At 33.6% G+C, this 22,610-nt stretch overlaps 1 protein-coding gene across 3 annotated transcripts in view; it reads right to left on the bottom strand.

Moving 5' to 3' along the window:
* Window positions 1-9,855: 9,855 nt before the first annotated feature.
* Window positions 9,856-22,610, bottom strand: part of RAD21 (RAD21 cohesin complex component) — a 30,347-nt gene continuing 17,592 nt past the window's right edge. For 2 of the 3 annotated variants that reach the window (XM_012541779.3, XM_012541780.3), the window contains exons 7-14: window positions 22,318-22,443; window positions 21,825-21,947; window positions 19,479-19,702; window positions 18,236-18,401; window positions 17,713-17,864; window positions 15,180-15,329; window positions 12,689-12,772; window positions 11,727-11,918 (exon numbers count right to left, since the gene is read on the bottom strand). In XM_012541779.3, coding sequence (XP_012397233.1) covers window positions 11,727-11,918; window positions 12,689-12,772; window positions 15,180-15,329; window positions 17,713-17,864; window positions 18,236-18,401; window positions 19,479-19,702; window positions 21,825-21,947; window positions 22,318-22,443 — 1,217 coding nt within the window. Of the gene's footprint in view, window positions 11,919-12,688; window positions 12,773-15,179; window positions 15,330-17,712; window positions 17,865-18,235; window positions 18,402-19,478; window positions 19,703-21,824; window positions 21,948-22,317; window positions 22,444-22,610 lie in introns of all 3 variants that reach the window. The other variant, XM_012541782.2, reaches the window with a different exon arrangement.

A 22,610-nucleotide genomic window follows, 5' to 3' on the forward strand; every position in this document is an offset into this window, starting at 1 on the left:
CACTGATGAAAGGCAGTTGGCTCTTAATAAGACTGAGACCAAAGGAAGGGCTTACAAGATATTGACCAAAAACCAAAATCCATTCAGTAACTCCTTTCCTAATTTTTACTTCATATAGGAAGCTGTCAGCAGCCAGAATAATTGCAGAGGGATATGAGCCCCTTTTGGGCCAGATGCTTTCTGGAAATAACTCTCTCTGTGTATCTCTATAGCATAGCTGGCCTGCACAGTTGGAAAAGCTCAAAGAAATTGTAGGATTCTTGAACTGCAAAATGGTGTACCAGTGAACAGCTGTTGGCCAATTGAGAGTTAATTAATCCTTGATTATAAATCATGACTGATCACTAAGGGCCCTCCATCAGAGCAGCTGGGGTTCCAGAATATAGCCAAGAATTCAAAATGGCAACTTTGGAATGGCTCTGAATTGGACATTTTGCTTCTGTTATGTGTTTTTTAGTCCTGTCTCCTACAAAAGCTGTGCTTTTGATTGGATATCTCTATAGAATACTGTCACTATATTTGGAGTGCCAGAGTGGTCAGAGAAATTGGACAGAGAATTTCACTGGATGTCCTTCAGCACACTGGGGAGACTTTCTGTGACTAATTGTTGAAAAAACAAAGACTAGAGTTAAACAAGAGGATGGATTATATAATCCACATAGTTCAAAGGAACTCTTTAATAGATGAAATTACTGATCCATTTGAGGTTTGATTTGTTACCATAGAAAACTAGCGAGTTAGCCTATAGTCAGTTTCTATCAACTCAATAATATAAAGAATACTAAAGCTGTACAGCTTTATTTTATTATTTGAATAATAATAATAAAACATAGCTCATGAGTCTAGAAGGCTTCGAGATATCCAGAGTGTTCATTTACCTTACAAAGACTTTGTGAGGGAGATGACAGAAATATATACAGTTTCAGTTACCTCCTATGATCCAGCTTCATTGGTATGGACATTCCCTCCAAATGGATCAAATTGACACCTATCTAGCTGTAGTAGTAGTAGTAGTAGTAGTAGCAGCAGCAGCAGCAGCAGCAGCAACAGTAGTAGTAGTAGTAGTAGTACTGATAATGATAGCTAGCATTTGTATAATATTGTAAGATATGGAAAGTGCTTTACATATATTATCTCATTCTACCCTCATAACAACCCTGGGAGTTAAATGCTATTAATTATCCCCATTTTACAGATAAGGAAACTAAGGCTGAGAGCAGTCAAATAACTTGCCCAGAGTCATCCCACTAATAAGTGTCCAAAGGAAAGATTCAAACTCTGATCTGCCCAAAGCTAATTATGCCACCTAGATGAAAGGTCAAAGAAGTTCTCAAAGCAAAAAGCCAGGTAAAAAATGAAATGTTCTGAATTGGAATCCCTCCTTAAATGGAGGATGAATAACAATGACTATATACTACCTAACATAGATGAACTTTAGAAGATGAATTTTATTTCAGCAGATAAATTTTGTGAGTTAAATAAATTTTTTTCACAACACTGTTGGTACCTTAGAGTTCAAGTCTTGATTACCTCTTTATTGAATTAACAAGTTTTCTAACTGATCTTCACCTTTTTACCCTCCAATTTATTTTCTGTATCACTCTACACAAAATATGTTTCTAAAGCACAGGTTATACTATGTCATTTCCCTTCTTAAAAATCTTCTGTGAATTCCCTATTTCCTCTCGGCAGAAAATACAAGTATTGAGACTTTGGATTTTCTTTTCCAACCCACATCATACTAGGAAGTTGTGTCCTTGAGGGAGAAAGGCAACATCTTCCACTCTAGATTCTAAGCATAGTCCTAATGGATTGACACCTTTTTTTCCCCCTCTAATGCTTTGACTGGAATCCCATCTTGGCATTTTCTCCTAGTGATCAGAATGCTAATATAATGTAGATAATATCAAAATAGCTTTTACAGAAAAATATTTACAGGGAAGACATAGTGAGACCAGATGCTCAAACATTCCCTCCAATACCTGGAAGTACAATGGAGTCCAAGTCTCCTCAGTAACCAAGATGAACCTCAGAGGAACAATATAGGTGACACAGTCTGTGGCATTGTGGACATTATTGTTATAATTGGCTGGAACCAGAGAATGGGGATTATTCACAACCCGCCACACAACAGCAACAATTTAGAATGCCTGGAATATCTGATATCCAGTCTTCAAGGATTACATTTAACCTTTATATTAAGTAAGCTTCTCTTAAAAGGAAGTGGTGGGTGACTTACAAGAGTGAAAGAGGGAAATTAAATTACAAACTTCAGGAATTTTTAAACTCGCTAAATGAGGGAAAATAGTAATATGATTAAACTTTATTGAAGTGGAGTAGTATGCCAAATTTCATTATCACAGGGCTTTGCACAGGTTGTTGTCAATATCTAAAATGCCTTTCTTTCTCTCATCTCTCTCTCCTGGACCTCCCTTTGCTCCCTTCAAGTCTCAGTTCAAGTTCCAACAAGAGGCTGTTTCTGATTCTCCCAATTGTTTATCATTCATCCTATCTTTTTACTCCACCCCTCCAATAAATTGTTTTATATTTACTTATCTATGCACATGCAATATTTTACCCCAGAAAAAATTTAAGTTCCTTGAGGCCAGATATAGTTTTGGATTTGTTTTTATATTTCCAGGGTTTTATTTATATCAGGCAGCAAGTTAGTCAACAAACATTTAGTAGGTGTTTACTATACACTATACTATGTTCTGGGAATACAAAGAAAGGTAAAAACAGACTTTAGTCTCAATGAACTCATATTCTTATGGGAAAGAAAACATACAAACAGAATAAAATAGGCAGAAGATAATTTCAGAGAGAAAATACTATCATGTGAGGACAGAGAATTGGAAATGCCTCCTATAGAATGAGGAATTTGAGCTATGTTTAAGGAAAACAAGAAAGCCACTGAGTGAACATGAAAAAAGAGAATTCCAGGCACGGGGTGTGGCCAGTGAAAAGTCCAGGAGGCAGGAGATGGTAGTGTTATGTGAGTGGAAAGCAAGGATAGAAGAACAGATCATTTGGAGGGGGAGTAAAGTATAAAGAAGGAAAGAACAAAGATATGAAAGACTGGAAAAAAAAATAAAAGAGTTGATATTGATCAGAGGAGTAATAAGGAGCTACTGGAGTGTTTAAATATTATTTAAATTAAATTAAAATTAAATATTTAATCATTATTTAATAATAATAAATAAATATTAAATATTAAATGGAGTGTGGAAAGTGGGTGACATGACCAGAGATTTGCTTCCAAAGATCACTTTGGCAGATGGGTAGGGGATGAATTGAAGTGGGGAGAAACTTGAGACAGGGAGACTAATCAGAAGGCTATTACTGTAGTGTAGGCAGAAAATGATGAGATCTCATCAGCTTTGTTATTGAAGAAAAAAAGGAAAATATGAGAGATATTGTGAAGGTAGAAAGAAAAAGGCCTGGCAATAGATTGGATGGATATATATGGGTTGAGTATAGATGAGAATTTGAGGATGATACTAGGCTGTGAGGCTAGGAAGCTTTCTCTACAAACTGACAGGCAGGGTACTGCTGATACCCTCTGTTTCTCTATAGAGAAGTTGGGAAGAGGAAAAAGGAACATATTGAGTATGAGATGGGCATGGGATATTCAGTTTAAGATGTCTAAAAGGCAAGTGCTGAAGAGAGAGATTAGAAATGGCTACACACACATCAACGCCCAAATATACCCATTTAATCTATCTATCCTCCTCTATATATAATATACATATGTGTATATGTTATAAATATATATATATATAATACTATATATATACACACTATATATATATTTATATTTGTGAATACTTTATATATATGACCATTGGATATCCAGTTTGAGATGTCTAAAAGGCAAGAGCTCAAAAGAGAGATTAGGAGTGTATATCCCCATACCAACAGCCACATATACTCATCTATATATCTATGTCTCTATCTACTTACACTGTATACATAATGTATGTGTATATATACACACACACACATATACACACCTACCATATATTTATTAATATTTTATATATATGACCATGGGTTATCCAGTTCAAGATGTCTAAAAGGTGAGAGCTCAGGAGAGAAATTAGAAGTGGATATATATACATCTATACCTACATATACTCTATCTATTTACATATAATAATACTGTTATATTTATGTATATATACACAAACATCCATATATTTATAAATACTTATATAATTACATGGGCACCAATTTTACTGCCTTCCCTCTGTTAATTATCTACAGTTTTTCCTGTCTATGTCTTGTATATATATTGTTATTGGCATCTGTGTCCTATCTATCCTATTAAACTGTAAGCACCTTGAGAGCAAGGACTGCCTTTTCCTTTGTTTGGCTGGCACATAGTAGATATTTAATAAAGGCTTATTGATAGATAAATTGTACAGCATGAAATTTAAAGGATGAAGAATAATGGCAAAATGGATACTTGAATTGTCACATCGTTTAAGGAGTACTTCATCTCTCCCACCTCAGCCAGTGAGTTGAGGGATATGAATGAAAGCACAATTAGTATTGGAAGTAAATGGTAGCCAGTGATGCAGTATCATCAGGAAGGAGCCAGATCTTAGCCAGAAAATGGAAGGCATGAGAAAGGAAAGGATTTTTTAAAAAAGCTTTTTTATTAATCATGAAGTAGGAATTGCAGATAGTCTAGTAGATGTCATAGATTTGAAATGGAACACTTAGCAGAGGAGGATTGAGGGGACCAGGAGAGAAGGAACAGGCAGTAGGGGGATGGTTGTACTTCAACAACTGGGGTTCAGCATCACTGAGATGAGAATATGAGAAGGGAGGAGTATACTAAGCATTGAAAGGGTAGGCATTGAGCCAGGCTTTATAAGATATTCAGAAGCACTAGCAGCTCTGGTATAAAGGCTTTTCACCTTTTAGTATCTACCTGGCACTCAACTCTAACTTACGGCTCCAAAGAGCTATAGAATGTACAGAGGTTACACTCTGCTAAACCAAGTTGAAGGTAATCAATAGGCCTCATACTTGTCAGTGAGTTAGGACAACTATTTATATCATCCCCATCCTGTCCTCTAGTCTCCAGGCATTTTCACTCCTGCGCCATTCCAGAAAGCACTATGGCAGCCCAGATCCTACATAAGCCCAGAGTCAGCCCACTTGTATTCACCTGTAAGTATGACAGTTGGGGATGATATAAATACTTGGTAAGTTAAATTGAATTGAAGTAGTAGACAAGTTTCTATTGATGAATTTTCTTGAATTTAGGAGGGTAGGTCCTTAAAGAAGACAATCTGTTGTTTAGTGAGTACTTGAAACCTCTCTAGCTTACTCTTGACTGATTTAGCTTTTAAGAATCTTAGATCACACCTCCCACACAGTAAGACATGAATGTAGGAAGGACTTTAATCTGTCATGATATGGTATTAGAGTTGGATTTGAATAAAGGAGAGTTATTTCTTCCATGTCAGGAGATTTAGACCTCATGACTTGTCCAAATCAATCATCTAAGAAAATGACAAAGCTGGCACTTAAACCCCCTGATCTCTGGCTCCAAGGTTAGTACTTGTCTCACCACACTATTCTGCCCCTTTAATGTTCACATTACATTTATATTATAAAATCAGTGCTTAATACTTGGGTTATATTTCTGAATTGGAAACTCAAAATTAGCGCTAGAACGAAAATAGTTGCTTTGTCACTAATGAAGTTGTCAATATGGGCTTAGATATTCTCATATACCCAAGAACACCTGAACTCCTTTTACATATAACTTTCACCATATACTCCCATGCTGTTCACTGCCCAGAAAAGAAAACCCCAAATTCATCCATGAATATGTGAAGAAAATAAAAAAAAAAGAATGGATATATTAAGCTTTGATACCCATTCATTTTATTTATTTGCTGAGGAAATTGGGGTTGTGACTTGCCCAGGGTCACACAATCAGGAAGTATTAATTATCTGAGACCGGATTTGATGCCAGGCTGGATTTAAACTCAGGTCCTCCTGACTTCAGGGCCAGTGCTCTATCCACTATGCCATCTAACTGCCTCTACCCATTAATTTAAAATTAGTGATTTTATGATTTATAAATCAGGATTTAATCTGCAGGATTAGCAGAAAGGCCTGAATGAAGTTATTTAGTGAATGAAAATAAGTATTCACTATGACAGTTTTTTTAGGACACTGAAGTTATATTTGTTTATTAAATTGTATTGATATAATCTTTCATTTTTATCTCAGCTTTATTTCCAAGTTTATCTCTTCTCATTCTCAAAGAAAACCATCTTTTGAAACAAAGAATTAAAAAAAAAGAAAAAATAGCAAAGCAATAAAATTAATCAAACATCAGCTTGGTTCTATAGTATATTTGAAGTTCCACTCTCACAGTCCTCGCCTGTACTCTATTTTCATTGTTAGAGTCATTAATTAAGCATGTGGTTTTCCTTGGTTCTATGTATTTCACTCTGCATCAGTTCACATCTTTACACGATTCTCTAAATCTTCATATGCAGTCTCTTGGATATTTTAAATACATCTTATTTTTAATATTTCCTACATTTCCTGGTTCACTTCCCCTATTTCCTGCCATAGAGTCATCCCTTAAACAAAGAACAAAAATATTCTTTAAAAATTCAGTAAAAAATAGCCAACATATTGAAGAAAGACCATTTTATGCAATGTTCCACATCCATAGTTCACCTCCTCTGAAAATAAAGCTTGTTCTATATAATTTCACTATATTCACTTTTGTTTTGTGGTTATTTTTTCTATTTCTGTTGCTCTGGTCATTATGCATAGTTTCCTAGTTTTACTTACTTGAATTTATATAATTTAATATACATTTTCCCATGCTTTTTTTCATCATAGTTACTCTATGGTAATATTCCATTGCAACTCATATATTACAAATGGTTTAGCCATTTCCCACTTGGACATTTGCTATATTTCCAGTTTTTATGAGTGTTCTTATGAGTATTTTGGCAAATGTGGGCTTCTTATAAATAAATAAATAAAGGTCCTATAGACCTTTGTTTCATGATAGACTTCTTAAATGAATGCTACTTTAGAAATCAGAGGCATCATTTTTCAGGACAATTTAGAGGGCAGGAGGTGGTACCAAATGATCTCTGGAGAACCTGCTCATAATTTTGTTATTCAGTTTTCTATTTTCACAGAGAGAGAAATGCAGTAGAAAGAGCAGCAAATTTGGGGTGAGGACAACTGGCATCAAATCCTGATTCTGACGTTAGCTGTTAGGTTGTTTGTCAACATGGGCAAGTCACTTAATTCCCTCATCTAAAATAGGGATAAAAATATTTGCAACTACTTCAGTCATGGGTTTTTTTGTGTTGTTTTTTGGTGGGAAAAGTACTTTGTAAACCTTTAAAACCTACATAAATGTAAGTTATTGTCAGTTGTGGAAATGTCCTAAGAACTGAAATTCTCTTCGAAGAGCACAGGAAAGTTATGGGTTTCTTAGTGTAACTCAGCAATCAGTAACTTTTCTTGGCCTCCAGTTCTATTGAGTGAAAAAATCTCACCAGATTATCATTCTCTTGTCAAGAGTTTGAACTTGGCTTCCTCTACCAATTTTTTTCTTGACAGTCCCATTCACTTCAATGGCTTAGTTTATGCAGTTGTCTTCCAAGGCTTCAATCCTGACTTCTCATTTGAACTCCAGGTGCTTAAGGATATCTTGATCTGAATGTCTCACCAATAATTCAATGACTCAGACTCATTATAATTCTCATCACACTAAAACTGGATGTTTTTCCATTCCTTACAGTGTTCTACCTTCCCATACCCCTTTTCTGTATACTGCCTCTTCACTCCCTTCACTCCCTTCACTCCCTCTTCATTTCTTCCTTATAATTACTTCCTTAAAAAGGCATCCTGTATCACCTTCTCCACAGTCTTTCCTGATCCTACTTCCTAGTACTAGCCCTTTTCCTCATTTTTATTATTCTGCATATTCACACATTTTTCTCTTAACAGAATTTTAAGTATCTTGAGTTTTCTCCTTTGTATTTATTTTCCCAGATACCAAGTAAATACTTGATTGGTCGAAATGGCCAGGATACATGTATCTGGATTCATAATTGGTTATTGTTGTTCATTAGCTTCAGATGCAGCTGCCGTTTATTAGGAAGTCCTATCTATGTCCTAGGAATGTTTCCATGATTCACAAGATTATATGGTCAATGACATTAGGAAGTGGTGATGGAAGTCTGCTTAACTTGGATAGTAATACATGTCCTAAGAATGTCTTTGAGAGAAGCTATTGTTATATTAGAATCAGAGTTGAAGTGCAGGGGAACATTTTGCTTAGAAGGAAAAAAGTGTACTTTTGACAATATTATGAAACTATTACCACAAAAAAGTACAACAATCAGATTTATAGGTAATAGAAATGTTTCCGTTTATGAAGAATATCCAAAACTGGAGGTTGAATTTTGCAGTTTTAATAGAGTAATATTGACAATATCAGTAATTGATCTAATTATTGGCCAAATCCATCATTTGCCCTAAAAATTCATACATTAGGAACCAAGAGATGTCATAGTAGTCAAAATAAAGCACTGGTAAGTGAAGAGAAAGCCCTCACAGGAAATTTCAGTACTTTTATGTTCACAAGAGATATACTTATTTTGCCTTCCCAGAACCAGACTGGTCTCTCATTTGTTTTGCCTTTTCAAATTCCTAACTTGCTTAATAACTCAATTTAGAACAATTACTCAATGTAAAATACTTATCAGATCCACTGAAAGAGGTATTGGCTAACACTTCTCTTCCTCCACCCCTCAATAATTTTTAAACTATACTTTGGAAGTATAGCCAAACTCTTACTTTTAGACACACTACAGCTAAGTTTCTCACACTTTAGCTGCTTCATTAGCTAAATGCTGCTCACTTCAGTAACCTCAAAAATATAAAGATTAAACAGCCATCACTTCATACTACCCCATGTCCTAAAATATCAAAACTGAGTTGGAATTCAAGGGGATTAGTTTAATAGGAATCCTCTCTAATTCATCTTCTATTTAAAAAACTTCTGATAATAAGGAACATTTTATGTACCAGCTACCACGATGCTATGAGCTTTACAATGTTACAGTACTCCCTATTATTTGAAGCAGCTCATTCCACTTCAGGGAAACTGAGGCTGAAATTTAACCCTGTTGCTTCTTAGTTTTGTTGTGTGAAGCTAAAGCGTTTGTTTCCTCTCAGTCTTCTGTTCTCCAGGTTAAACAGTTCCAGTTCCTTCAAATGACAAGCTGTTTTTTTAAAGCAAGAGTTCCAAGTTCCATTCTATTTTATTAAGATGGTATAAACATTCCTTCTGACCCTACATTTTCTACTAAAATCGTGCTGATATCTCAGACTAGAAAAGTTCTTGGAAGTTACACCAAAGAAATGGAAGCTCTGATTAAGTCCAATTTCAAGAGCTTGATAGCACATTTTATTTTGCCAATCTGAAAATCAGCCCAAATTCAGATCATCACAAGATTGACTAGCATGGATGAAATTTTTTGACCAAGATTCACGAAGAACCAGGTCTAAGCTGTGAGATGACTACTACCTGTAAAATATTTCTATTTTAGGTGAACAAAAAAGCAAAAATTTGAGGTATTGTCTATTTTTCCTCATTAAGAGAAAGCAACATGGTATAAAGCAGTCTAAGCAGTGCACTTGGGTTCAGAAGATCTGATTTCACTTGGGTTCAGAAGATCTGATTTCATTGAATGGCTCTCTTTTACACTGAGAGGACTAATTAGTTGATCTCATAAGTTGCCTTCCAGCTATAAAAATTATTTCATCTCAAATTAAAAATAAGAAAAATACAGCTTATAACACAACTTTTATTAGAAAAGTTATACATAACACAGCATCAACTATTTTCAAGAACAATATTAAACCTGATAAGCAACAAAAACCAGACTAACAAAATGTGTAACAAGAAAACTAATGACCTTTCTATAATTAAACATTCAAATTATCTACAATGTCTTTTTACAAAGGGGGAATTCCATGGTTTACAGGCACGTCATGTTGAAAATAAAGCTGCAGTAGCAATTTTATACAATTACCTTTCTCAAGAAATTGAATTATTAAAACAGTAATTATGCAGTCTCACAAATTTTTAAAACATTTCACATAATTTTACATTATTGGGTATATATGGAAATCTGAGTCTCAAAAGTTAATCTTTTCCACCAAAGTGCCAACATTTATGCCAGAACTTTTAAGTGTAATTTTGCCCTAAAAAAAGTTAAGACATGTTTTGATAATCAACATATTCACATAATTTCTGGTTCTATCTGGTCTGTTAACAATAAAGCCTTTATTTATTTATTTACTTTATTTATTTATTTATTTATTTATTATTATTATTTTTTTTTTGCTTTTTCATTTCTTTTAGTTTTTTAAATTATAGGAAACCAGGTGCAGGATTTTCTCTTGCAAAGCTATTAAAATAAAGGTCCAAACACAGGAGTGTGCAGTATTGGAAAAATAGATCAATACTAAGACTTATAATAAATATCAGAAAAGCCATTACAGTTAACATAGCATCTTCTGCTTAATAAGTAAAATCAGGTAAGTGGCTTCCCATTAGTCTGCCCCTTTGACATATAAGACATTTTATAGTATTTTAATCCTTGATTATTTTCATGATTTGAATGTGCCAAATAAGTGGTTCATTATCTGAAAACTTTTTTAAATCCTTGATTATTTTCATGATTTGAATGTGCCAATAAGTGGTTCATTATCTAAAAACTTATTTTTTTTTTAAAAGGCTTGATTTATACTTTATTACATGTAGCTAAAATTCCTTTTTAATTCTGAAAATCTGCCATTGCTTATGCTGAAGTCATAAGGCTGACTTCAGTGCTCATACAATGAAACTAAATCCTTTGTTTTGATAGGTTATCATACCAAGCCTCCAATGCAATAATAAAAATGATGGTATCTCTACAATGAGCTAGAATGACATGGATTTGAACTACATGATTCAGAGAACACTGGGAATGCTTTTAGCCTAAATAAATCTGGCCATTCATCTCAGGTGGCTGTTTCATCAAGTGCTCTGCAGAGATGTTAGCCTCCTGCTAAATCATTGAAAGATTTTCTATGTGCTATAAAACCAACTCTAATGTTGTAGGAACTATTAAATCTACCAATTGCTGGAAAATTTGACCATGGTTTTCAGACAGCTAGAGACCAGAGCAAAAATCCAATTCTGTTCTTTGAAAAGCAGATGTATGTATGTATGTATGTTTTTAAATCAAGTAACCTATATATAATAGGTACTTGATGGTTTGAGGTTGGCAGGCTTTTCCCAGAGGTTAATTTTTTAAATGCACTGATGGAGAATTAAGATACATCAAATCATGACTTTTCATTGCAACTCAACATCATTACATGCACCAATATTGCACACATCTGCTCTGAACTGTTAAAAATCACTATCTGGGTTTCTGGAGAGTATACTCTAGCAGAATACAAACAAAACCCACCCGAGCAGTTTCCCTTAAAATGAAGATGGTAAATTAAAAATATAAAAAGGGGCAAGAGATACTTTGTACAGACAAAAAAAAAAAAAAAAAAAAAAAAATCTAAATTTTCTGTAATGGTCTTATGTGCCCTACACATTGGGGGCAATGCATTTGTACTAGTGAAATAAACACTAGCTATATAATCCATTGAGACATTCAAATTATATGGAATCTTGGTCCAGGTGTTGCAACGATGTCACTGTAAGGCTCCTCTTGCTTCAGCTCAATAGCCTGCTGCTTTTTAAGTACCAAGAAGCTGTAGAATTTTGCTGCAGCTTGCTTTCTGTTCGTATTTCGGCACAAATCAAGCAAACTAATAGATTCAGCCCCAGTTTTAGCAAGAGCTCTCTGAAAAGCAAATAAAAGAGATTTAATAAGCAATTGAAGTTTTTTGTAATTTGAGATGATATAAAATAAATTTTCTACATTAAGTCTAAATTAAATAATATTAAATGAAGGACAGTACCTGCAAATCAATTTTTGCCCAAACATAACGTGTTCAGCATATTCTGAACTCTGTATCAAATTCAAGTTTATGTATTCCTTTAGGCACAATCTAATGGGTACAACCAGAAAAAGCTAAATGCTGATCAGATTATTCTGTCAAAAGATCTAAACTATTCTCACAGATCTGGTGAACAAAGAAGTCAGGCATAACATTTTAGGATGAAGTGGGAATTAGGGAGATGTCTACAAAGATAAGACAGTTTCCTACAAATTCTAGATATGATATACCCACTCGATATATCTGAATTTCTAAGCTAAGAGAAGAAGGGAATTATTAGAATCTACAAAGATTGATTTTGAGAAAAAGCCATTATGCTAGGTAGAACCTAGAGTTATGAATAAAACCACCTGGTTGCATTCACTGGGGAACTTTTCTGTGTTCATTGGGTAGCATAAAATTCAACAAGAGTTTATGTACTTTATTTAACACCTTCAATGTGACTAAAGTATTCCAAAGATACGCTAAGAAATATTTTTCACATAACCATGCCTTTTCATTTTAAAAAATTTACATGATAAAAATGAAAAGGCATGGTTGAGGAAGGGGATCTTTACTTATTAAATCTAACATTCCCTTTTATTCTTCTTCTCTAAAAGCAGATCAGTAATACCTGAAGACCATGAAGCATCTGTTGAGTTCTTTTGTTCCATCTTCTTTCTTCTTGATCCTGATCACCCCCTGTAGCATCTTCTTCCTGAAAGGGAGGGAAAAAAATCACAGCCAAATTAAGACTCAATATTACACACATCAATTAACCAAATTGGAAAAAACTATTTCTAAATATCCCCAACTGAATAATTTCTTCTCCCTTCCCCAAAAACCTGTTGCAGCAAAATATTTAGCACAAAGCAGAAGCTTAATGGTTCATCATGAAAGATGGCATAGTCTTTTAAAGCACTTCTGGAAACAAGAAAATGGTATACCACGTGTCTTTTACTCCTCTGTTTCTTTAAAGGCACACTTTCCTATAAGTTTTTATTACTCCAAAGCTTAGATAAACACCAAAGTATTCTGTATTCTCAAAAACAATTATCTAAAAATGTATACTTGGAATAACTTTATTTTTAACCTACAATTGTGGTGCAGCCAAACGATAAACATGAGACCAAAGGACTATTAGAACTATAACCAAATTTATGGTTATCATAGGAACTTATAGGACTACTTTACTTCATATCACTTTGTTCTATAAAATTAGCAGAGCAGACAGGATATTTCTATTTCATAAATGAAGAAATTGAGATATAATAATACCATCCAGTATAAGAAACTTGGGTCTAATGGCTTCAATTCCAATATTCTTTCAACTAGATCATACTGGGCATCAAGAGATTCTAAATATGATTTTAAAAGATACCAAATAAAAGTTTTGCTTAAAAAAAGCTACACTTTTTTTAAGCAAAACTTTTATTTGGTATCTTTTAAAATCTGGCCACTATACAGCTCAACAAATCTAGTCCCAAGCAAAATAAATCTTTTTTATCAAATTCTAGCACCATTATTAAGGAAATTTACTTCACCTTTACCTCTTGCTTTACTATTTATACATTACACATATATAGTATTACATATAATACTTATAGTATTTATACATTATAAATATAAAATTATTTGATGTCTTTGTGGTAACTCATTATTAGCACAATTAGGATAGGGTAAGGATTAAAAGGAGTTAAAAAAGGTTTCTGGATAGTCAAGAGAGGTCCAGCTACTACAGAAACTTAAGTTCATGGCCTGTTGACTTTGCAGAATTCCTTAGACCAGTGAAATTAAACAGAAATGGATCCTTGCAATTACAAATGATTTAGAAAACTTCAAAATGATTTTTATTTTGTTAAATTGCCAACACTCAAATTTTGCAGTGAATTCAATGCCTTTGCCAATTGTTATTTATTTTATATTCAATTTTAATAAGGTTAGAAATCTGCCTCAGAGGAGTCTGAAATAAAACAGGGAAAATACACTAGAACAATCACAAACAGCATTAAGCGAGGAGACACTCATTTTAAGAAAGCAAATTATAGAACGAATTCCTAACTCTGGAAACATTTAAGTGTTCAACAAGCACCTCTACACAACAAAACATGGGCACTATATCACAGCACATATTAATAGCACATCAACACAATATTAATTGATATTCAGAATTATCAGTTCATAAAACTAGAGTTAGAAGGAATCTAAGGGATCTCATCAAGTCTAATCCTTTTGCTTTATAAATAAAGAGGTTAAAATGACTTGCAAAGGGCCCACAGATAACAAAACACGAAAGTCAGAACGTGAAGCCAAGTCTGGTTCTGGACCCAATGCCACCACATTATGTCCCTTTATAGAACTACACGTTTTTAAGAAAAGATTATTATAAGTCTAGTTTAAGGAGGCACAGGACAGTACAAAATTTCTATCACAAAGCAACCAGATAACAGATTTTGGTGTTTAAAAGGAACACTTCAGTGGAACACTTCCCCAAGGACTGATTCAATGTTATTTGGATTTTTAAAGAAATTATTGGGCATACAGTATCAAAGTTCAAAGCTTAAGACACAGATTAAAAATTTCTAAGAAGGATCCTCCACACCCTTCTTGGTAACAATGAAGATTCACAGATGCTCACAAATGTGCCACAGAGACTATTTCATTCCATTCCTTCCCTCTTCTAGGCTTAACCCTTTTCTTCTCCCAAAATAGAGATCCAACTTTTAAGCTTGAATACACATACACAAGGACTTTCTTATAAAGTCTACTCCCCCTTCAACTCAAATCAGTTCTAATTGTGAGGAAATTATCTTGTAATTTCTTTATATTGATACCTTGTATATTATCTTGTAATTTCCTAACATTGATACCTTGTATCTTCTCCCTTGTATCAAAAAATATTCAATATCTCTTCCAAATGACAACCTTCCAAATGCTTCAAGAAAGCAATTATGCCTACCTCATACCTTCTCTGGGATAAATATACTCAATTCCCCCATCTCTCTTCTCTCATGGAGCCGTTGTGGTAGTAACTCCTTTAGATGTTCAGTATCAGTTAATATAATTTACACATTTAAAACAAACCATAAAGTCATTAGGAAATAGAATATAATCTTTTTTATTACCTCCTCCTCCTCTTCTTCTTCCTTATCTTTCTCCTTTTCCTTTTCTTTCTCTGGCAAAAGTTCCAGCTCAGGTATTAGCTGACAGATATTTGGAGGCTCTTCTGGAGGAAGTTCTACAGGTGGCATTTCCAGCTGCTGCAACTGTTCAGGCTAGTATTAAAAGAAATGATGAGAAACAATGTAAATGTAACATACTAGGATAAAAATAAATGAAGGATTCACCAGAATACTGGGTTCAAAGAATAAGAGTTCTCAAAAAAATTTAAACTATTAATCTTATTATGAAAGATTGTTCCAAATCACAGATAGGAAAAACACAAATCAACACTGTTTTATCTCATAATTACACAGGTGGCAAAGATGAAAAAGACAAGAATGATTCTAAATTTGGAGCAGTCCAGAAATGTAAGCACAAAGTTAGTGGAAGTGCAAATGAATTCAACCATTCTGTAAAGCCTTCTGGAAGTTATGCAAAAACAACTAAAATATCCATACCCTTTGACCCATATATCACAAGACTAGCCATACACTCCAAGGTCAAAAGTAGCAAGGTCTCATGTATACCAAAATAGTCAGAGCAGGACTTTTAGATGACCGCTGATTATGGAATTTTTGTGGCATATTAATATTAACTGCACTATAATAAAAGAATTCAAAATATAGGAAGACAAATATGAACCAAGGAGAAATTAAACAAAACTAGAAAAACAACATGCAATTAGAAAAATGTAAATGGAAAAAACAAATCTAAAACTGAATGGCTATGTTAAGATTAAATTTATTTCAGGAAAACAGAAAAGTAGGGAGACTTGGGATATGAAATATATATATATATCTGTTAGATGTGGCCTCTGCATTGCTTTGCTTTGCTCAACTGGCTTTTTCTTTCTAGAATTTTTAACAAAGAATGACTTTTTGGATAATTCAGAAATGAAACATTTAAATAAATTTGTAAAATAACACAAGGTCAAATTTTACTTTCCCTTCAAACCTAAGTCTACAGAATAATGATTTTAATATATCTTTTTCTTAAAGGCAAATTCAGAAAAAAAAGTTCTAAGTAAAGGAAAAATTCTGCTAGCTGCTTTAAAAATCATTGAAAAAAAAGTATTTTTTTCAAACATACAAAAATTTATATGGCAAATATTTTAATACAGGGTCAACACAATGCCATGACCAAAACACTATGTCCAACTAAATGGCACATTACAGATAGCGATAAGAATGAAAAATTGTTTTATACTATTACAATGTTTTAAATAACTGAAAATTAGGAAAAGCTCAAGAATAGAGTGAATAGTAGAGGGAACATGTGGCTCACATTTGCAAACCACGTTCTTCATAACAAATGAGTTGATAGTCGCTCAAAAAAGCTTTTTAGTAGTGTCATCAAAAAATTTTAAAGAATGGAGTGACCCCACCTTCAGGGTCAGTCTTAAACATCTGTCAGCTTTAGCATCTTCTGTTAAAAATACCTATGTTATAGAATAGTGTTCTGAAAAAAAGTTCAAGAAGCTATGTTCTAATCCAAGTTAAAACTAGGACAATGCAGAACCTGCTTTTATTACAACTCCTGACCACCAGGGGGCACAGAACAGCGGTTCTTATATATAATCAAAATAAATCTGAAAGACCACTTCTCAATACAGGCTAGGCAAAAAAGGCCTCTTGCTACTAGAGTCTTCTGCTAATAAATTCCATTATCATGAGCTAATGTTAGGGGGATCAAAAAATGAAAAGGAAGAAGGTAGACTTTTAGCACACATCATTCCCAGTCCTTTTCATATGGCTCCTTAAAAGCTGGGTAAACAATAGTATCCTGGAAATTGCTATCTCCCCAAAGCATACTCTATACAAAAAAACAGCTACACAAAATTCAGGGTAATTTATGAGAGACCACAGATATTGCCAACTCTCAATACCTATATAGGAACCAAGCAAAATGAAGAGGAAGTTCTGTGTTTTAGATCTATTAAATGCCTCACATTTCACTTGTATGGTTTTCCCCATAGCAGAGATTGTTCCCCAAACTAAACAAGACTAAGGATCAGGGACTTCAGATCTGAGGAATCAGGAGTAGTACTGATGAGAAGAGGTAAAGAAAAAAAATGCACAATTCTCATTTTGATCATAAAAGCCCAAAAGAGGATACCTCAGATTTTCATGTAAATTTAAGTATTTTTGAAAGGACCTAGGTTTGCATCAGTGAAGAGTAATCTTTTATAAGGATAATTCTTTTTACCAATGCAACTTAAGTCTGAGGTAATACTGAAAAATCAAATGACTCTCCCTAGGCTTACACAGACAATTATGTATAAGTAAATTTTGAATGTAAATCTTCCCAACTCAAAGGTCAGCACTTTATCCATTATGTCATATTCATTCTCTTTCTTCCCTTTGTCAACAATACTTAAACTACGTGATATCCAACATGCCTCTCCTAACAGAGACTAACCATATTTAAATTATCAAAGAGGTAGTATATAGAAAGATACACCAAAATCTTTTTGTTATACACAGGACATTTTCTTACAGGTAACACGGGTTCTGGCTCAACTTGCTGTGCCTTTCGTTTTACTCCTGTTTGAGGTGGTGGAGGCGGCATGACAGATTCATCCAAATTGGTTCTGCTGCCTTCCATGATTGATTCCTGTAGGTGGCTTGGCTCTTCTATAATAGGTTCATCTGCAAGCCATCACATAAAGATTAGATATGACAAAAAACTTTAGAGGCCTAATTCAATATCATTTCATTACCAATATGAAGCTATTTCTTCAAGGCTGAAAATGCTCTATTTTATGCTATTACAATAAATCACTATATTGTTTCATTTAAAGCTAGTACTCTTCCCTCCTTTATCAAATTTGACTTTTGTGAAACTTAAATATGACCTGTAAAGCAAATGTTTTTTCTCTTTCTCTTCTTATTTACTTAGGTTCAAAGAAATTTCATTCTACAGTTGGCTTATATTCAGACTACTATGGTAATTACCTATGCATTTCAAACCTAAATAACAGTTTAATGCTGGGGGGAAAAAAAATCACTACATTACAAACCAATAACATCATGTTGCTGCTGCTGCTGCTGTTGCTGTTGCTCCTCTCTGGGTACCTCTGGATTTTCAAAATCTTTGAGGAATTCATCCAAATTATCTGCTTCTCCACCTTTCCTCCTTTTCCTAAGATCTTCTGGCACAAGAGGTGTGAGACAACGTGTAAAGAGCTAAAAAAGATGTACATTAGAATAAACAATTTGTTCTACACCATATCTCATGTACTAAATGCTAATACCTCATATGTTGAAACAGTCCTCAATTCCAACAATCTGGAAATAATTAGAAAACAAAAGTTTTCAAGTGACCATCCAAGAACAATATATCTTTCTCTCATGTAACCCTCAACCAGATAATTCTGTATATATACTTACAATTATTTAAAATGACATATAAGAAATTAGGGCTAATCTGTTATCTTTCTTGCCTTTGTTTTTTTAAATTGTAATCAAGGTGTAATTATTCTCTTGATTTAATACTATTTCTTGTAATGAATACAAACATGGAAAAAACAAGAAATAGTATTAAATCAAGAGAATAATTACACCTTGATTACAATTTAAAAAAACAAAGGCAAGAAAGATCAGAGATTGGGGTTAAATATTCCAGAATAATTATTATATATTCTATTTTGTTGAAACATTAGTTACACAATCAAAACACAAATAGCTACAAGTTTTAATTGGAGATTTACTCCAGGTTTTTTTTTTTTTAAGCCTTTTTGTTGAGTAGCATGTATAATTTAAACAAAAAGTATTTGCAAAAATCTAAAAGTATTACGAAAGCAATACAATGTAAAGCTTCTGAACCAAAGCAAAAAACAACAACAACAAAAAAAAATAAATAAAAAAAACCCAAGCATATTTTAAAACAACATTTGGGCACTCCAACAAGGAAACTTGTGTCAAATTTGTTGTTTTTTGGACAATGCCAAAACATACCAGTGGAATGGAATGGAATAAGTATCAGTGTCAAGTGCTGTGTTAAGCATTTTACAAATATCATCTCAACCTGGTCCTTACAATAACCTTGTGAGACAGAGGTGCTATTACACTTCCCATTACACTGAGAAAACTGAGACAAACAGAGGTTAAATGACTATCTCAGGATCACATAGCTATTAGAAATCTGAGGTATGTTTTAAACTCAGATCTTCCTGAAGTCCGTTATCCATAGCTCTACCTAACTGCTGCTGCTTCTGGTCACCCACAAGACAATCAAAATCACGTGACAGATTGAAATATTACCTTCAGTAGTCTATTGTTCCATAAAGGCTGAGCAGGCAAAGAGAAAAGTTTTTCTACTCCTCCAGTCTCTTTCCACATCATCAATTTTTTGGTGGGTGGAGCCAGGTCCAAAGTAGTGACAATATCGGAGTAATCACTTAGCTGGGCTCTAATTGTTTTACTGTCCAGCTCTTTTACGCTGTCAACAATCAGCTTCCTCTTTCTTTTGGCTTTTGTCTCCTTGACTAACATGACAAAAAAGAATGTTATTGTTGAAACAAATTCAGAGGCAAAATGTAGACACTAGAGGTAGTAAGTAAGAGTCCTCAAGAACCTTGTGAATAAAATAGTAAATTACATTCAGGGAAGATTTAACATTGCATGTATGTTTGCAAATGCAGTACTTCCTATGGATTTTCAGTTAACCAAAACAGTAAGAATATCCTGCTTTTGTGTGTGACCCTGGACAAGACATTTATTTAATTCCTCTGGGCTTCAGTTTCCCTAGTTGTATGATGAAAAGTGTTGTTATATTAGAAGGTCAAGATCCCTTTTTGGCTCTAAGTCTATAACCCTACAATCCATTCTTCAATCACTGTAGGCAGTTTACTGCAATTTCATCGCAAATCTTATTATATAAAGACACTTTCTTGCTTTTCAAATGATATTTATATTAATGGCCTCATGCACAAAACAAATTCTTTACTCTGATAATCCAAGATCTTGTGACTAGCTGTGCCTTACCAACTAAATTAACATGTTAATAAAATTTTAGAAATTTGATTAGTTTTGTAGTTTCACTGTGAATTCACACCCCCCCCCCCAAAAAGAAAATTGAGCTTTAATTTATACCTGCATTATCTCATAGGAAAAAAAAAATTTGTAAAGAAAGCTAAATTTCTGTGAATGAGAATTTACTAATCAAGATTCATAAATAGGGAATTATCAATACAAATCTCCTTAGAGCTAGAACCTAGATATAACCAAGAAGTGTCATTTCAATAGTCTTAAAGTAATCTTTATATAAATTCTTGACAGCCATTTATAAGCACTTATTTCCATTTCTGTGTGTAGAAATTATAGGAATAAAAGAATAAATTCTGAAAAGTACCTCTAAGCCTAAACAGAGAAGGTTGTTGAAATTATTTTAATCATTCCTGACTTTTCACGACCCCATTTGGCATTTTCTTGGTAAAAATACAGAAATAGTTTACCATTTTCTTCTCTGACCCACTATACAGATGAGGAAAACTGAGGCGAACAAGACTAAGTAACTGAGGTTAAATTTAGATTCAGTGCTATATGTAGCTATATGTAGAGCTTTTTATACTATAGTTATTGATACTTTTTGCACCTTTTGCTGATTAATAATTTTGCAGGGTAATTCATGCTGGAATGTGCAAGGGCAAGAAGATTCTTCCTAGGTTTAACCTTTCCTTTCTTTACTATTCTTTTTACTCTACTTCCACTCTTCTAAAGACACTTGATAATTTTTGGTTTTGGAATTCACATCAGGTATTCAAGTGAAGGCAAAGAAAAGCAATGATTCTTAGGTGGTAAGATGGTATGGGAATAGATACTTGCCCACCAATAAGAACTACTTTTTGGTTAACTTGTAGTTTTGACCAACTGTTCCCAGTCCCCTCAAACTAGAAAGGGAAGCATTTCCTTTTCTACCAACATAAAGAATCTACTTGGTAAGGGAGAAAATTTACATCTCCCACAAATATCTATAAATTTAGTAATCTATTATTAATGCAATCCCTTAAAGGCTCTAAATAGAATATGTTCACTTGAATTTTGAAGACAATAAGATCATTTCTTTAAACATTACATATATATATAAAAATTAAGCTAGCTTAACTAATTAGTTTATGTTAAAAGGTTAATTGTATTGAAACAAATTAACATCTAGAACCAACAAATCCCCAAACAGCTTATTTGGATTACTCATTTTAATTCTGACATGAAACAATGCTTTAAGATTTCTCTGTTGTATAATTTTAAAAAACTTGTACCTTACATATTTGAATGCCAGTTTTTTACAAGCACTTTATCACCACTTTTCTTATCATCCTTTGTACTTGTATTTGTAACAGTCATTTCTTTTACAGCTTGACTTAGTACTGCATTATTTCCTTAAGATACAAATCTAATATCATGTTCTTTAAAAAATATTCATTTCCATAAAAGTAACTGCTAATAACAAATGTAGATTTAACTTCTTTCAGTAAACCTCTGGCAAGTTATATTAGTACACGCAGGGTCTCTTGACTTCTATTCTATGCTACCAAGACTCCTATATTCATTAACATTATCTAAAATTTCTATTACCCAACGTAGTCAAAACATATTTTGTTTACTCACCAGTGATGTCAATAGGCTCCAAAGCAAAAGCTTCCTCTTCATTTGGAACAAGTGTTGTTTGATCAGTCATAGTTGGTAATGGTTCAACAGGGTCTACTGAATCTGGACTATCTGGTCCACCCACTTTTAAAAACAAAAACAAAGACACACAAAGTTATTTCCACCAAAAATCCCAAAGCTAACACCACCCGGAATTTCCCTATGAAATATAAATGTCTTTAAGAGAATCAACTCAGAATCCAACTATACACAATCCTTTCCTCTCAATTCCTTTTCCCCCTTGAAAAATGAATCCTGGCATGAAGGGGGGTGGGAGAGAAGAAATAGAAATACATACTGTAGTAGAAATTGACTTTCTAATTTATCTAGGAATATCCTGATGTGACAAAGATGCAAGTGATGGTGTATAAACCATATTTAGTGTGTATGGGTACCATACAGTCTCAACTAAATAAAAACACTTAGAAATACATTCATAAAGTGGCATGCTTACTTGATACATTGTCATCATCATCCATATCATCATGTGCAGGCTGCTCTGGCATCATGACCCCTCCTTCAGAGAGGGCAGGTGGATCATCAAATATACCTCCATCATTATTACTTATGAGTTTGTCATCTGAAAATAGTGAAAAAAATTAAACTATAGTGTCAAATAGACAATATCTATGAAATTCCAATTACTGAAAAACAATAAAACCATAACAAAATATTTTAGTGAAGCTGAATTCACAACCACCCAATTCCAATACAAAATGGAAAATTCCTTAATGTAAATTTCCCAAC

The sequence above is a fragment of the Sarcophilus harrisii genome, chromosome 1 (genome assembly GCF_902635505.1).
Source record: "Sarcophilus harrisii chromosome 1, mSarHar1.11, whole genome shotgun sequence".
Classification (NCBI taxonomy): domain Eukaryota; kingdom Metazoa; phylum Chordata; class Mammalia; order Dasyuromorphia; family Dasyuridae; genus Sarcophilus; species Sarcophilus harrisii.